The following is a 16,399-nucleotide window of genomic DNA, read 5'->3' on the forward strand; positions in this document are numbered from 1 at the left end:
TTAAATCTTAGTCAAACGCTTAAAAATACTTAAATTCCGTGCAACACAACTCCCGTGAGCTGTACGAAAGATCAATCAAGCAGGAGCGGCGACAGGAGATCAGCGCGCACGCCACGCACACACAGTTGAGTTATTGCAGTCACACTGGGCTTAAATAAATCTTAAATCACAAAATTGAATAGCAATATGGCGGACAGGAACGCCAGCGACACCATCATCAGGCTGAGCGACGAGCGGCAGCTTATTGAGTGGACGAAAAACCAACATTTCACAGCACGATTCGTGTGCCACATTGTTCGACCCAACAACCAGCAGTGCCGCCAATTGGAGAAGCATCTAAAGATACTGGCCGCCAAGCATCCGGAGGCCAAGTTCTGTGCACTGAACGCCGACAAGGCACCAAATATTCTGGCGCGCCTCAGCGAATACGAGCGAAATGATGTGCCCCAGATTGTGGTGCTGCACGGCGGTTGGGCGGAGGATGTTATATTCGGCTACGCGGAGCTACAAAACAGTGACGGCTTCTGCACGGAGTTGATCGAGCAGCGCATCGCCGAATCCGGGGCCATTGAGTGTCGAATGCAGCCCAACCAGCTGGACCGAAGCGATCCACAGCGTTGGATGACGCCAAAGCGGCGACGACATGACACCACATAGGCTCATCAGGCTGTGGTGCCACACAAAGCCACAAAATCCAATTAATTCCTAAACTTGCAGCTAGAGAATCAAACCACACACGCGGCACCGAAATGCATATTTAAATGTTTAGCAAACAAAACAATTGAAAAGAGTTTGTATATTCCGCTTCTTGGATGTGTAAATAAAGAGCCGCGCATTGGTGGGATTCTCTCTAGTTGCTGCAACTGCAAATGCAAAACTATTAAAGTGGTTCGGTGCCATCAGTTTCTGCTGTTGCAGCTGCCTCTTGGATACTCCAAGCATTAGGTAATTAAAATTTATAAACACTTAAACAATAAAAAAAAATATATATATATATATTTTAACGCTCCAACAGGCTCTTGTACTCCAGCAGTATTTGCTCCTCCTGATCCAATGGCAAGTCCAAATACACAATGGAGTTGTCAGTCACATCCTCGTTGAAGCGTTCAAAGGCTCGGTGCGACTCCATCTCGCTCTTGGCCTGCTTGATGATCGTGTGGATGAGTGCTGGCGATGCAGCGTGTGAGCCCGACGGACCCTCGTAGTCCAACAGGCGCGTCATCGCTTCGATGGTGCTGAGTAATTCCTTTTCGGTGTTCAAGCTGCTCACTAGGAACTGTATGGCCGCCTCCATGTTGTTGCCGGTTGTCTCCAGAGCAGCCCGTGCGGTGACCGATGGAAAGCCGAGCTGTTGGAGCGTCCTGAGGTGTGTCTCGTCCGCTGGAGTGGTCGCCGGCAGATTGGCACGCAGCTCGTCTGCCTCATGCTGCAGCAGATCGATGCTGCGATCGAGATTGTTTTTGGTGCGCTTCAGTGCCTCCACGACGAGCTGTTGCTCATAGCCCATGTCCATCAGACGCAAGACGGTCTTGGGGCAGACCCAGCCCTCGCGATTCGCAATTTCCTGACTGACCTTGCGCAGCTGAAGCGACTTGTTGCGTGCCTCTTGCAGCTTCTCGTTGCGTTCGCTAATGAAATCGACGGCACGATCTAGGTGGCCGGCGGTGGCACGCAGCGACACCCTGGCATCCGATTCGTTGTATCCCATGTTGAGCATCTGCTGCAGCAGGTCGGGGCTGACCTTCAGCTCGGCCAGCACAGCGCCCGCCGACTCCAGGCGCTCGTAGGCCTCGTCGCGGCGATTCATATGGAAGCAGACAACGCCCTGCAGCAGGTGCAGGCGCATGATCAGTGCCCGTTCCGGACAGTTGTCCTCCTCGAAGCTATCGAGATTATCGCCGTAGGTGCGACGAAAGTTCTTCTCGCAAATTTCCAAACGGCGCTGCGCATCCGGCAGTTCGGTGATGTTCTTCAGGCACAAATAGCACCACACAATGTCGAGATTGATCAGCGCATAATTGTCCACCCGCTCCAGTAGGATGGCACTGCACCCAGCGAAGTATTCGTCACCCTCCAGCAGGAGCAACAGCGCCTCGTCGTACTCCTGCCGGAACATGGCGGCCCTGGCCTTCTCACTGAAACTCAGGGCCTTGAGCAGCGAACGGGTCTCTGCTGGCGGCAGAAAGATGGGATTTCCGTGCTGGTCCTCAATCTCCATGAAGCGGCGATCCGACTCCACAATCAACAACACATCGTCGCGTATCTTTTGGATGCGCTCGTGCAGCGCCTCGCCGGCCACCTCATCGCCCCGCTGTCCCAGCACCACCATCAGCTGTTGATTGTTCTTCAGGCCCTGCGAGGCGAGCGACTGCTGGCCGGCGATAATGCGACCAGCCGATATGATCTTGATGTGGCTGCCACCGCTCACCATCAGCCGCTGGGCCACCTTGTCCTGCAGCTCCGCACCCGTGCCGTTCATCGGGCACTTGATCTCCATCAGCTGGGACGTGCCGCCACGGCTCTCCACGCAACGCACATTGAAGGTGGCCATGCCCGTCTCGTTGAACTCTCGGATGGCGGCCAGCTTGCGCAGCGCCCCATCCTGCATCTCGGCCAGGGCGCACTGGCAATCGGACACACTGATGTCCAGCTCGGTGCTCAACTCACGTGAGAGGCGCTCCAATGCGGTCGCGATGCTGCCCAAGCCCTCAGTGTAGTAGGGCTCCTCCCACAGCTTGATGTTGCGCTCCCGCAGAAGTTCACGCACCTTGATGAGATTATTGTCGATGTGAGACATTTTTGTAGGCGCAAAATTGTGTGTAGATTTAACTGGGAAGTAAAGGAATAATCCAGAGATACTAAGCCAAAAATACTAGGAGTTCTAGCTACCAGTAAATTTAACTTTCCAAACAAAACACAAACCTCCCCTGCGGTTTGCTGTGGCAATTATCACACCACAGCTCCATCCAGCTGAGTCGAGGCTTAGGGCAAATTAAAAGCAATAAACCGCAGACCAAAAAAAGAAGTGACCCGCGTCCCAGCCAAATACGAAGTGCACACAATCAAATCGCTGACAGAGGGGGGCACGAACACAATAACCAACAAAAGGGAGTGCAACCAACAACAACAAAAAATTGCTGCCATTGTCAGCTTAACGGCTGACTCCGTGTGGCTGACAATGTGGCTAATAAATGGTAACGTGTGGTTAAGGGTTAATAACTCCCACAAAGTCAGCGAGAAATAAGAGAAGAAAAAAAAGAGAGCAAGGCCAAGACATTTTATAGATACAAACCAAAGTGCGAGTGCGAGTGCGAGTATCTGTGGCACGGAGGAAGTGTGGCTGCTAATGAAAAGTGCCACAAATGGCTGTCCTATCAATTGGTCGGCGGGGCGGATGGAGGGGGACTTAGTTGAGGTCTTCTGGTCTTGTTCAGGAGGGGATGTAAGTGTCTGTCCGTAATAAAGTAGTCCCTGTCTCTGTGGGTCGCTTTGGGTTGATTTTCCCCGCATGGCTTTAGATCTTTAATTTGGTTTATCATAGAGAAAAGAGAAGCGGAAACTGGAAAAGCGGAAATGTCGGGCAGATAAGCTGATAGATTAAGTTCAAAATCCATATCCAAATGGATCATCAATTGAAGCGAATTAAATCAATTTTTGCTGCTACGCTTAGCGCACATTTTCATGTTTTGAGAACTTCCAAAGCAAGTATTAGCTGCCAATCAAGACAAAACACGGCAAGAACTACGATGTACTCCAGAAATATTTTGCAGCTGTCTTTAGCTGTCGTGGCTATTGTGCTCGTCGTCAGCCCTTTGGTCGTGCTAAGTGCCCGGCTACTTTACGCTACGCATGTACTCGCAGCTTCCGTCTCTCGCATTACCCAAAGAGTTTTAACTTTCAGACAGCCTGTAAGCGATGAATGCCCAAAGAAGGTATTCAACATACAAATCTAAGCCATTTAATTGCAGGAAACTATTGGCGCCATTGTGATCAGAGACAACAACAAAACAATTGGTGGCACCCAAGTAGTGGGTGGAGTGAGAAAAACATTTGCCAATATCACACTCTTTTCGAAGCCTGACATCGGCCTTGACTGTCATGTCATTATCTTTGATTCTGCGTGAAGTTCACTGCGATTTGGTAAAGGCCAATGGCAAGCTAATTATAATATTTAAGATCAAGCTCTGCCTTTAGAACTCCTTTAACTCTACTAGGCTTAGGTTATTTATAGATACGATTACGAAAGAAATTATGCTAAATAGTTCCTCTTTTTTGACACCAAAATCGTCCATTGATTCCTTCCTTTCTTTATTTAATTTGGCATGGGATATCATAATAATAATTTTGATTCATTTTTCCTGGTCGTAAAGTGATCCAACTTTTGCGGCTGGTGTACAGAAAGATGCTTTATTGTATCAGCTTATCGTGCCTCTTCCTTTTTACAATTGTGTCCCTAAGATGTTGCCTTGAGATCCTCAACCTACTTTCCTTCGTTTCTTTCTCACATCTGGACGTGGCATAAGCTAAATGTCGAGTAAATGTTTCTGACAGCCCTGACGATGCATCGCTGACTGCCTGCCTGCATGCGACACAATGCCAGGGACAAGCCTCTTAAAAGTGCCATGTCCTGTCTTGTCCTGGGCATAAAATCAATGACATGTTGTCGGCGGCAAAGTTTTTTGGATGCACTAAGTGAGTTTCTGCCGCTCTGCCCCTTTATGTCCCGCACTAAAACTAATATGAACTGATTTGCCCTCGAGCAAGTTCCGGACAGAACACCCACCCGAAAGTTGACAAGTGACAAGTCACATTGTTGTACATTAAATTAATGAAATTATACGGCAACTTTTACAGGTCATGGATGTTAGATCTTCCTGCCACAGCTTCGATCTCCGCAGAGGTTGCAAAAGTCTGTCAAGATTTGTGGCTCATAAATATATGGGGCGCACATCATCAGGAACAGAAGGGTCTCAATGGGATGGCATTGGGTATGACGGGTGGGGGTGGGTGTGGGTGGGCACAGTCAATTGTTGGTCATCAATCTTTTAAACAAATGCGGTTCAATGCCTTTGACAGCAGCAGCAGCAGCATCTGGGGGTCGAAGGTGAAGCGAAGTGGAACAAAACGGAGAGAAGCGCAGCAGAAAAACTGATGAAAAAAAGAAGGGGAAAACCAGATAAAGATAAATGTCATGGGAGGAACCACAGATCGAATAATGGAATATCCTGTAGTGGAAGAATAACGGATAGAATAAGAGGGTCTTAAGCAGAGGGATTTTTCTTAGCTGCTAAGCTAAATCGATGATCGTAGGAAAATTTGCTGCTAGCCCATAAAATGAACAGCAAATCATAGAAATGTTGGCCATAATTCATTCACAAAAAAAACACCTTGGAAGTAGTCCTTATTCAAGTAGTCCATCAACGCCATTCGCCACTATGTATCAACTACAGGGCATAGCAGAACAATTGACAATGGCTGGAAGGGTAAAGAATTCCGTGCGGCACAGGGTCGAAGCACAAAAGGAGCAACTAAAGCGCCACGGGAGCTACCAGTACCAGTGCCAGTGCCTGTGTCGGGGGAGGGCTAGGGGGGGCTTAACCGAATACCCAACACCGAACGGAACGCAACAACCCAGCCTGGGCATGGTAAAAACCCAATGAAGTGTCGTCTGCGTCTGGATTTGATGGCCGTGCCACAGAGAGCTGGCGATGGCGACGACATATTACTTCCTTATTTGTGGGCTGTGCCCGGGACCTTTCGCCTTGTGCCTCGTGCCTCTCCTCCTCTCGCTCTTTTGTCACGCTCTGAAAAGTGAAACATTAAGCGCAGAAATCGCGTTGTTTTGTATACGTGTGTGTGTGTGTGTGTGTATCGTTCCATGTACGCATTAAAACAATGACTGGGCGCAAACATTTTTAGCGCTGGCTGACAGCGAGCCAAACATCCGTTAGATAAAAACGTCCGCTAGTCAGCCTGCTTGCCATACCCAGGCACAGGCACACGCGCACGCACACAAATTTGATTGAATCAACAGCCACGAAAAGCACAGAGGGACGGACTCGACTCCACACTCTCTTTGCTCCGCCCGTTCCTGTTACTGGGATGATAATGATAAGCGTATAAAACCATTAAGTGATTCCACTCAAATGAGCACGTTGGAATAAATGTGCAGCTTGTTTTTTGGGTTCGCTTTTTTTGTGTGCAAATTTTCATGGCGTATTTGAGAGAGGGCACATGTGTTGTTTGATATTCAAGAACACTGCATTAGATACAGGGAAATTATAAAGCCACAATATCTTAATAGTTTTTAAAACATATTTCAAACTATATGCCTGTAGGAGTATAATATTTCACAGTAAATTGTCTTTCCGTTGTCTTCGAAAGATTGAGAACCGTGTCGAATCTACACTGTAGATTGTGAAAGAGAGCGAGCAAGCTCTCTGAGCGCTAACAGTGAGCTTTAGCTGAGAACGGTCACAGTCTGTTAACGGAGAACAGTCTGTTAACGGATCACAGTCTGTTAACGGATAGCAATAATAGGCTGTTAACAGCGCTGTTGCTCTGTTGGAGCTGCTGCCTTGAACACTGCATAAAAGTCCCTTATTCCCCCATTGTTGAGTTTCCCCAAAAAATTGTTACATATCCCAATATTTTCTAATAAATCTGAACTCTAGTTTTCCGCTTTCTTTTCCGGCATGATTGAACCCACTGTGCACGTTCCCAATCCGCTAATTGAAATCCCACACAGGGAGCAAATCTCTCGGACCGGGGACCAAAAGGAAAGTGAATCTTTGAAAAAAAAAATGAAACAAAGGACAGCGTGTTTTTTCGCCAACTTTTTCACTCTGTCTCCAAAAACACGTTATGGGATGGCAGAGGAGGTGTGGCCGTAACAGTAACGATGACAGCGATGTCCTTAAATCCATGGCAGGGCACAGAGAATACGGCAGTGGGGTCCCACGAATGATAAGAGGGATGACAGTCGGACTTGGGGACGGAGTGTATATGGATGGAAAGGACACACACAGTGTCCTTTCGGGCGTTCATGTTAAATGGCCAGCAAGGTGACAATGCAGATATAATGCTCATAAGCAGACAGGACGGCAGGAAAACGACAAACGTGCCACAAGATAGCGCGACGCGACGCGGCGCGACCCGACCATTATGTCGATGATTCGGATGATGATGATGCCGATTCGAGATTGATAATGCTGCGATGCTAGCCGAAAATGTCGGACGATTCAGTACCGAATTTGTGGGTGGGAACAGGTGGGCGGTGGGCAGGCAGTTAAAATGATTTTCGCTTATCGCTCAACTTTACGCACAATATCACAGCCAGATACGAGTATGTCAGGGCAATATTAAACGATGTCGTTGCGAGTGAATTAATGATGAATGATGGAAGGAGTTCCAGCCAGCGGCAGTGGGAGTTCATGTTTACTGAACTGAAAAGAGCGGATTTCAGGATGGAATTATTTTATTTAACAATTTTATAGACAACTGGTACATTTATTTTTCGATCTACCCAATGCAAATTGCAATAATTTTTGCCGCTTTTAGGATTGTTTGTACAAACCATTTGTAACCTTGAAAGTACATGCGACAAATCGGGCAGATAAGGTGATATAACAGGTCATGCCTTTCAGTTCAAAATCCATATGCAAATGCATCATCAATTAAAGCGAATTAAATAAATTTTTGCTGCTATGCTTAGCGCACATTTTCACGTTTTAAGAACATCTGAAGCAAGTTATAGCTTTCATTCAAGACAAAACGCTGCAAGAACTACGATACGATGTACCGCAGGAAAATGGTGCAGCTGTCTTTAGCTGTCGTGGCAGTTGTGCTCGTCGTCAGCCCTTTGGTCGTCCTAAGTGACAGCGTGGTCTTTGGCAAGCAATCGCCGACTGCACGGCTACTTTACGCCACGCATATAAACGAACCTTCCAAGTTCTTTCGCATTACCGAAAGAGTTTTAACGTTCAAGCAGCATGTAAGCATGTAGTGCCCAAAGAAGGTATTCAACATAAAATCTAAGCCATTTAATTGCAGGAAAATATCAGGACTATTGGCGCCATTGTGATCGAAGACAACAACAAAACAATTGGTGGCGAGGCTTCAATTGTAGAGGGTGGAACGACCTACCCTTTTGTCACCCTCAAATTCCAATCGAGGCGTAACCGCGGCCTTGACTTTCATGTATTTATCTATGATACTGCGTAAAGTCCACATTAATTTGGTAAAGACCAATTGCACGTGAATTATAATATTTAATGTCGGATTTTTAAATATATCAAGAGATGATTCACTGCCTTTAAAACTCCTTTAACTCAACACTTACATTTATAGCTACGATTACGAAATGAATTATTCTGAGCAGTTCCGCTTTTTGTCCATTGATTGCAACGATCTACCAACTGCAAGTTGCAATAATTTTTGCCGCTTTTATCTCGTAACCGAAACAGAGTCCAATGTCATAAGTAAATCAGGGAAAACCCCCCGCAGAGTACATCCACCCACAGACATTAGTTAATTGTCAGAGTTGCTTCAGTTGCAGTTGCAGACACAAACATGCATTTGGCCAAAAGCCAGCAGCAGCAGCAAGCAAAGCAACCAGAGCAAAGACACTGAAAACATCGAGAAATGGTTACAATTTAATTAAGTTTTTTGTTCTACATAATTTGCGCAAACACTTAAAGTTTTTCCCTTGACTTGTTTTCTGGTTGGGTCTCTTTTGTGTGTCGTCCGTATTCCACCTTCACACCAAAGGCTGTCTCTGCTAATTACGCAAATGATTCAACTTTAAAATGGCGTAGCCATTTCACGCGCCCTGCGTGTGAAATTTATAAATGTCAACTGCATGGCCAGCAACCTCCTCTCCACTCTCCACTCCCACTTTTCACTTTACACTTTGTTTTGTCTGTTTAACTTTTGTTCATAGCTGGCTGACTTTTGCTGATTGTGCAGCGCTCGGAAAATACGGCAGAGTACCCAGTGGAAGGAGCAAAACCAGTACCGGCACGAACACCAACTTGAAGTCACTGTAACCTCTCTCTCTTCGCACGGAGATTGAGAGTGAGCGCCGTTACTCTGTGTGTCCCTGTTCCCTGTTCCCTGTTCCCCGTTCCCTGACTGCTCACTTGCAATTTGTTGTATTTGTTAGTTTTGAAAATTAAAAATTTTCCATTTTTACAAGAGCAAAAAGGGTGGTGCCAGTGGGCGCAGGGTGGCTGGAGGCAGCATACAGGAGATGCAGATATAATATTTCATACATGTGCAACAGTGCGTGAGCGTGTTGAAAAATGCCGCCCTCTGATGTTGCAGTGGCAGTTGCAGCTGAGGCTGAGGCTGAGAGTATCTCCTCTCTTAATGAGAGTATCTGCATATACATGAGTGGATACGCGGCCTGCGCTTGGCCATGGATGCGGATCTACTTTGCATGTCATGGTAAGGCTGTTTCCATAATGATGCAAATAATTTAGAAAAACTATTAAAAAACATTTTCCGGAAATTAATACTCAAGAATAAAATATTTTAACAAATTAAACGAGGAAAAATTCTTGCTGTTTATTCATGACGTTCTTTTTCTTCTACATAAAAAAATGTCTCATGAAAACCTGATACAAAATATATCTTCAAGATACAATATCTCTAAGTTAGAGAAATTCATTAGACATTTATTGAACTCATCTAAAAAGGAGACTATCGAAAACAAAATATCATTAAAAAATGCCAGCGATTCAAAACATTCTAAAATATTTATAATTTATTTAATATATTAAAACTATAAAATACGATAATAGAAAATATTGGACTATGTAATATGAATATGACAATATCTGAAAATAGCAAATAAAGTTCCTGTTCGAGGATCAAACAACAAGGCAGATATCAATCAATCCTTAACTTAGCCATGTCGAGTATTTTTTTTAGGATAAAATGAAGGAAAGTACGTAAACTTTTCCCATTCTACAATTCAGTTAATATCTTCTGCTAAGCTCCAAAGTTTCTCTTATATACGAGTATCCATGTTTCATTTATTCTCTATACTGATTGCACTTCACAGCAAAGATCCCCAGCGCACGACAATTTTCAATATTGAATTCTCTCAAGGTTCATTCACAATTTTTTTGCGCAGTCTCAACCTTGGGTACTTGTCAACCCGTGCCGTGGGTTCATGGCAATTTTGTTAGCAACACAACGAACCAGCTTAGAACGAGACTTAGACAGAAGCCAAGCCAAAACACATGTATCTCGTATTCGTACTCGTACAATACACACATAAAATTGCATTACAGACCCGAAAACACTGTAGACACACACACACACCTACACACACACGTTGTTAGCCTTCAACGGATTCCGGAAAACATTTGGCAGTTACTGTCAGTCAATCACCATTAAGTCCATCCCCAACACCTTATTGAATTTTATTGCAAATTGAAAAGAAAGAAAAAATTGCACCTACAACTGCAAATGCCAAGGCAAAGAGGACACACAAAAAACGGCAAAGCAAATGTCTGAGAAAAGAAAGATTCGCAGGGGAAAGGCAAATTGAAAAGAAAAATAAATAGCAATGGGGAAAAGAACCCAAGTCAGATCAGAGCAGGGATAGAGCAGGGATAGAGCACGGATAGAGCAGGGATAGAGACGATGGACTCTGAAGGGATTGAAGGGTGAAGCTTTCAATTAATTTGCATAAATGGCACAAACGATTATGTAATTTGTATTTGCCACATAAATTATCACGCAAAATGAAAATAGTTTCCAAATATGCGCCCAGACAGAATGGAATGCGGCAGCGGGGTAGGGCAGGGCGGGATGAAACGAATATGGGGGTCAGCTTATTAGAAGCGCATGAAACGGCCCATAACTATCAATAAATTACAAGAAGAGGCGTGGCACAAACTGCACCGAGGACCCCTAAATTATCGTGGAGCACAAACATGAGAGTTGCTGAAACTGAATCATGAACTGCACAGGCTGAACCAGAACTTCCTGTAATATTCCAGTTGATAGCTAAAATTAAAAACTTTCAAAAAGAACTAGGTACATATAAGTATAAGGAAATCTGTTTATCACAATATATATCAATAGAGCTATTGATTTGCACTCAATGGAAATTTTTTCAACTTTTTATGTTATATACAAAAAAATTGTTCAAAAATTGTGATCGGTGAACTTATTTTGAGAGCATATTCTATCAAATAAATTTAGTCTTAAAATAGATATTTTTAATAGGCATAGCGTATCAATAAATATTATACATATTATCTTTAGAATTTTTTCGTCTAGGGAAATAGTTTCTGTTGCTTCAAGCACTTAATTTGCTATACAAAAAAATATATATATTTAGCAAGAAAATTAATCATTTCATTTAGTGATAGAGCAGATTAGTATTCCTAGCCATCTAACCCACAATTGACAGGCAGGAGCTTAGCTCTAATAGATATACTATCCATTTAATCCATTTCTGTACATTAATCATGAACCGAACTAGATCTTCTCTAATCGAAATGCACCCTAGAACATTTTTTGGGTGGTGCTCTCAGGCATTGTGTTTGGGGTGGTGGTGTTGGGGTGCCGGCCAGGGGACCGCAAATTTTATGCACGTTATAAATCACAGACGACTGCGACGACAACGGCCACGTCGAGGACGACTGCAAAACTGTTCACATTAATTGTTGCAACGTCATTTTCGGGCCTATTGTGTTGGCTGCCCTGCCCCTCCCCAAACACCATACAATGTACCCCCCAGTCCAATCCACGAGCCAGGCCAATAAAAGGCGCTGGCTGTGTGTGCTCCAGACGCCTTTGTGTCACGTGGCAATTTTCGCAAAAGGAATTTGAACAATGTAGACGTTTTTGCAACAGCAAATAATCACAAAAAAAACACTAAGAAAAGTTCAACTATTTTTTTTTTTCCTGCCGTTTGCATAGGCAAATTTCCTATGGCTGATCGGTTGGGGAGGCTTGTAGGGAGTCCATAAAAAATGGCTGTTTAGTGGCTGGATTTGGGGATTTGTCAAAGGCGCGACAACGATGCACGAATACTAGCAATATGCCCCATGAATTTTTCCTTATTTTCATAATTTCACATTTGAGACACAAAAGAGCCAAAACATAAAATGGAGCTTTTTGTTTGTTGCCCAGTGCGCGCGTGGTTCGTGGAACGGAAATGTCCATGTATGGATGAGCATAAAAAAAAATAAAAAATAGAGTGTGTTTAGAAGAGGAAACTTTTCAATTTAAAATTTAATTTCAAGTTTACTTTTTGATAGGTTTTTTAAGGTATAAAGGAACAGATGTACATGGGTAAATAGTTTTTCCATTGAAATATATAAAATACTGAATTAAAATTGTAATGGCGAGGCGGAAAAAATACTTACAGGTTTGTTTATAAGAAGTTTCAAATAAATTCTCAAGTCGAGATCAGCAGAAGGATGAACTTTTAGAATAACCCAATAGCTTAGAATATGTTTTTAAAGAGCGCTTAGCAGTGGTAAATTTCATCCTATTTTCATATTTATTTTGGTTCTTACTTATTTATAGTTTAAGCGACGATTTGACTGCCATATGTGATATTTATTTACCATTGTTTTAACGGTATGCAAAGCACATAATACAAATTCTCTGACAATTGAAAAACAGCCCCACATGCAATCACATTTGTCGACATTTACATATGGTGGCCGCCAGCCCGCCCCCGCCCCATTCCCATTCACTTGCATAGTGGGAAGATAATCCCCTGCAAATATTGTGAAAATTGTACATAAAATGCAGGCAAAAACACTTGAAAGCAAAGTTATGAACCGAATGACAACAGGGCGTATGGAGAGGAGAGCAGACGACGACGACGACGACAGGAGGATGGCAAAAAAAACAGCAAAAGGGCGTCGTTAATATTTCAAAAACAGAAGCACAACCAAAAGGAAAACAAGACAGATAGAGAGGGAGGGAGAGAGAGAGAGAGAGACATAACAAAAAGCTCAGAGGACAACAACGGTAATAACAAGAACCGTAATACTCAGACAATTGCACACGCGCGCACACACTTGACTTTTGTTGGTCCATTCAAAATATTAAGGCATATTTGCCGCTTGGTCAGCAGAATCCAGCAGCAGAAAAACGTTGAGGCGGGGCCCCCTGCCACTGCCCCCGCTCCAGCTCCGGCAAATTAGACAAAACGAGAAATCACATGGTGCAGACAGGGGGACGAAGGCTGCTTCTTCGTGTTGCACAAAATTTATGGCCATCGAATGGGGTGGGGGTGGCAATGCACATTTTCCTCTTGCAGTGCCAGGTTCTGCCGGGGAGGACTAGACCAGAAAGTTGTCAATGTGTTAAGAGTGTTTGCCTGTGCCTGTGCCTGTGCGTGTGTGAGCAAATTAATTGTTGACAGCGCGACAACATCTTCAGGCCCCCAGCCACCCAGCCAGCCACCCAGCCAGCCACCCACACGTTCACGGGAAGGCCCTGGACAAGTTTCAGGTTAAGTGTTTCCTGACATCAGGCGCCATTTATCACCGCTGTGGGGACAACAAAAGTTCAAAGAGGTCTTACATGGTCTTATCTGGCTACGAAAGGGATGCGCTTGCCCTGCTGATCAATACCTTAAGTAGCGGACATCTTATTACAAAACCAAATCATAGGGAAGAGAGATGAGTTTCATCTGTTTTTATGGTTGATGGGGCATGTGGTCCAAATGTTTGAAGAACTTTATCTTGTGTCTCTAAATTTCTTGGCTTTCCAATTTAACTTGCGAAATGGGATCAGTATAGACAGCAGCATTAATCCGAATTTAATGGATTATTTTAATGAATTAAGCCTTTACCTTTACATATATGTTGGCTCAGAGATGCCTTACACAAGCAATATATTTAAGTTTAGAAGTTGGGCGCTTAAAGCAGTTAGTCCGGGCTGCCAGACTGCTAGATTCATGTGTGAGCACTAGTGCTGCCATACTGTCAAAATAATGATCGAAAACATTTCTGCCGTCGATTAAATTAATCAGATTTATCGAATTTACCGATGAAATTTGAAATTATCGGGCGCCTAGCCGCATCCGGACAGCCAACATTCTATTATTGTTTCCATTTGGTTTAAATTAATTCCAAGAGATTTGAGATTGAGATAATAATAATACATTTTATTCAATTCAATTAAATTCCTTCCAAAAAAATGCACACGCGACAGTCTCAAGCATTACCCAATCACCTAAAGGAGTATACAATATCAATATAATCACAAAACAAAAATAAATTCAATTCTTGAGAGGGAACGGCGGCACCCAGCCACCAAAGGCCCGCTCCAGTTCCTCAGCCACGGCCAGGCAAAGGCGGTCATTATTGATGTTTGCCACCACCTGGATGCCGAGCGGCATACCATTCGCATCCAGACCCATGGGCACTTGAGTGGCTGGCAGGCGCAGCACATTGAACAAGCTGAAATAAGCGAAATCATTAAATTTGACCAGAGGATAGTAATGGAACGGCGCTGTTCGGGGCGAGCTGTGGAAGAAGAGCACGCCATCGTCGCCGAGGAGCTCCTGCAGGGCCTGCTTGCACTTCTTGGTGGCATCGCGGATCAGCTTCTCCGACTCCTTGGGCAGAACGCCATCGATTAGCCCGTAAATGGCAGCCATGCTGTAATCACTCTGTCCCAGCAGCTTCTTGAAGAGTTCCACAAAGGGATTTAGCTCGACGCCGTTGCCCAGCAATAAATTAAAGTTGGCCGGCTCCTGGGTCATCCAATAACGCCACATCTTGCCGGTCAGTTTGGTATTTGGTAGATTAGCATGACGCACATCTTTCCCGTCGTTGAGATTCTCGAAATGCTTGCGGACTTTGTACATCACGCGTTCCGTTTCGCTATTGATGGGATTGCACTGCGGCATGCCATTGGAGGCGATGTAGAAGTAACGCAGACGCTTCAGATCCACCTTTTGGTCCAATTTCAGCACAGACTTTAGCTCTGGTTCCAGCAGCACCTGCATAATGGGCAGCAGATCCTGGGCAGAACGTGACATGGGCCCGGCACAGACCATCGTGTCCTTCTCCTTGCCCGTGCGGAAGGTGCAGCCAGCCATGTTGACCGCTCCCGAGCTGGGCTTGTGGCCGAAGACGCCGCAATTGAAGGCCGGTATGCGTATGGAGCCGCCAATATCCGTGCCCAGGCCGAAGCCAGTGCAGCAGGAGGCGATCAGGGCGGCCTCACCGCCGGAGGAGCCGCCCACCGAGCGACGCAGATCGTACGGATTGTTGGTGTTGCCAATCAGCATGTTCCTCGACTCGATCCACTTGTTCACCTCGGGTACGTTGCTCGTGGCTATGATGATGGCGCCGCTCTCCTTCATGAGTCTCACGCACTCGGCATCCTCGGCGGAACGCTCCGTCCTCCTGGCCACCAGGCCCAGGGTGTGCAGCTTGCCCGCCACCGATGTGCTGTCCTTTGTGGTGAAGGGCACGCCCAGGAAGGGCTGCTTCCGCAAATCCTCCGCGGTGTACTCATTGTTGAGCAGCTTCGTGTCAATGCTCTTGGCCAGCTCCAGGGCCTCCTGCTGAAAGGGCCCGTCCACTACCGCATTGATGTCCCGGTTAACCACCTCAATGCGATCGATGTAGGCTTTCACTATGTCGTAACTTTTGAGCTTACGTTCGCGTATCTGCTGTGCCAGCTCGACGGCGCTTTTGGTCAGTATAACCTGTTGCTCAACGCTCGGAGGCGTTGACACACGCTTGTGCGGCCCCAGAAACCAGCCCAGGACAAGCTCCAGCAGTCGGTCGCTCAGTATGTGAGCCAGCACTATTAATGCATCCAAAATGCGATTCCACACCGACATGTCTATTGATTTTTCAACTTTTTTGCACTTTGCGCAACCTTTGTGGAAATTCCAAATTTGCACCTGTGCACCCTGAGCACCTGGAGTTTTAGGTATGGGAATGTTAAATAAATTGACTTATCGATATAATTCTTAATGTTGATGATATATTTGTGGAATATATACAATTTAGACTATATATAGTTATGATCGTATGCCACCACACCTATCATGAATTCACGCACCGCCGCTTATATCTGCCAAGTATAATAACTTAAATTTTAAAATATCTGCAGCCTGCGATGCACTAGATAAGTGTAGTACGGCCATTATCGATGACTATCGGTATTTTTGTGCGATAGGCGGAACGCGGTCTTGTAACTAGAGCTGGAGAAATATCGATGTTTGCCGACATCGATGTTTTCGATCTTTTGAGAGCAAAACATCGATAAAACATCGATGTTTATAAAATTGTTGTGTAGCTTAACCCATTATGTGCCGAAGGGGTTTTAAAAAACTTTTATAAGAATATTATAACAGAACTTGGTCGAAAACATAGTTATTATATATCTAAGGAAA

General features: G+C 44.9%; 4 protein-coding genes and 1 long non-coding RNA gene across 5 annotated transcripts; 3 read left to right on the forward strand and 2 right to left on the reverse strand.

Moving 5' to 3' along the window:
* The first annotated feature begins 186 nt into the window (after nt 1-186).
* LOC111065791 (thioredoxin domain-containing protein 9-like) lies at nt 187-657 on the forward strand. The gene has a single exon (XM_022354190.2). The coding sequence runs from the start codon at nt 187-189 to the stop codon at nt 655-657; it is 471 nt and encodes a 156-aa protein (XP_022209882.2).
* A 328-nt stretch (nt 658-985) lies between these two features.
* On the reverse strand, nt 986-2,851 carry LOC111065783 (NEDD8 ultimate buster 1). The gene has a single exon (XM_022354179.2). The coding sequence runs from the start codon at nt 2,795-2,797 to the stop codon at nt 1,001-1,003; it is 1,797 nt and encodes a 598-aa protein (XP_022209871.2). The 5' UTR covers nt 2,798-2,851; the 3' UTR covers nt 986-1,000.
* A 928-nt stretch (nt 2,852-3,779) lies between these two features.
* LOC111066491 lies at nt 3,780-4,284 on the forward strand. Its single transcript, XR_005968202.1, has 2 exons — nt 3,780-3,908; nt 3,969-4,284. It is a non-coding gene; the product is annotated as an uncharacterized LOC111066491 (long non-coding RNA).
* Nucleotides 4,285-7,756: 3,472 nt separating this feature from the next.
* On the forward strand, nt 7,757-8,313 carry LOC111066189. The gene is made up of 2 exons (XM_022354641.2): nt 7,757-7,993; nt 8,053-8,313. The coding sequence occupies exons 1-2, from the start codon at nt 7,796-7,798 to the stop codon at nt 8,221-8,223; spliced, it is 369 nt and encodes a 122-aa protein (XP_022210333.1). The 5' UTR covers nt 7,757-7,795; the 3' UTR covers nt 8,224-8,313.
* A 5,815-nt stretch (nt 8,314-14,128) lies between these two features.
* Nucleotides 14,129-15,932, reverse strand: LOC111065482 (fatty-acid amide hydrolase 2). The gene has a single exon (XM_022353691.2). The coding sequence runs from the start codon at nt 15,839-15,841 to the stop codon at nt 14,264-14,266; it is 1,578 nt and encodes a 525-aa protein (XP_022209383.2). The 5' UTR covers nt 15,842-15,932; the 3' UTR covers nt 14,129-14,263.
* Nucleotides 15,933-16,399: the final 467 nt, after the last annotated feature.

This window comes from Drosophila obscura, unplaced genomic scaffold (assembly GCF_018151105.1).
Source record: "Drosophila obscura isolate BZ-5 IFL unplaced genomic scaffold, ASM1815110v1 contig_4, whole genome shotgun sequence".
NCBI classification, from domain to species: domain Eukaryota; kingdom Metazoa; phylum Arthropoda; class Insecta; order Diptera; family Drosophilidae; genus Drosophila; species Drosophila obscura.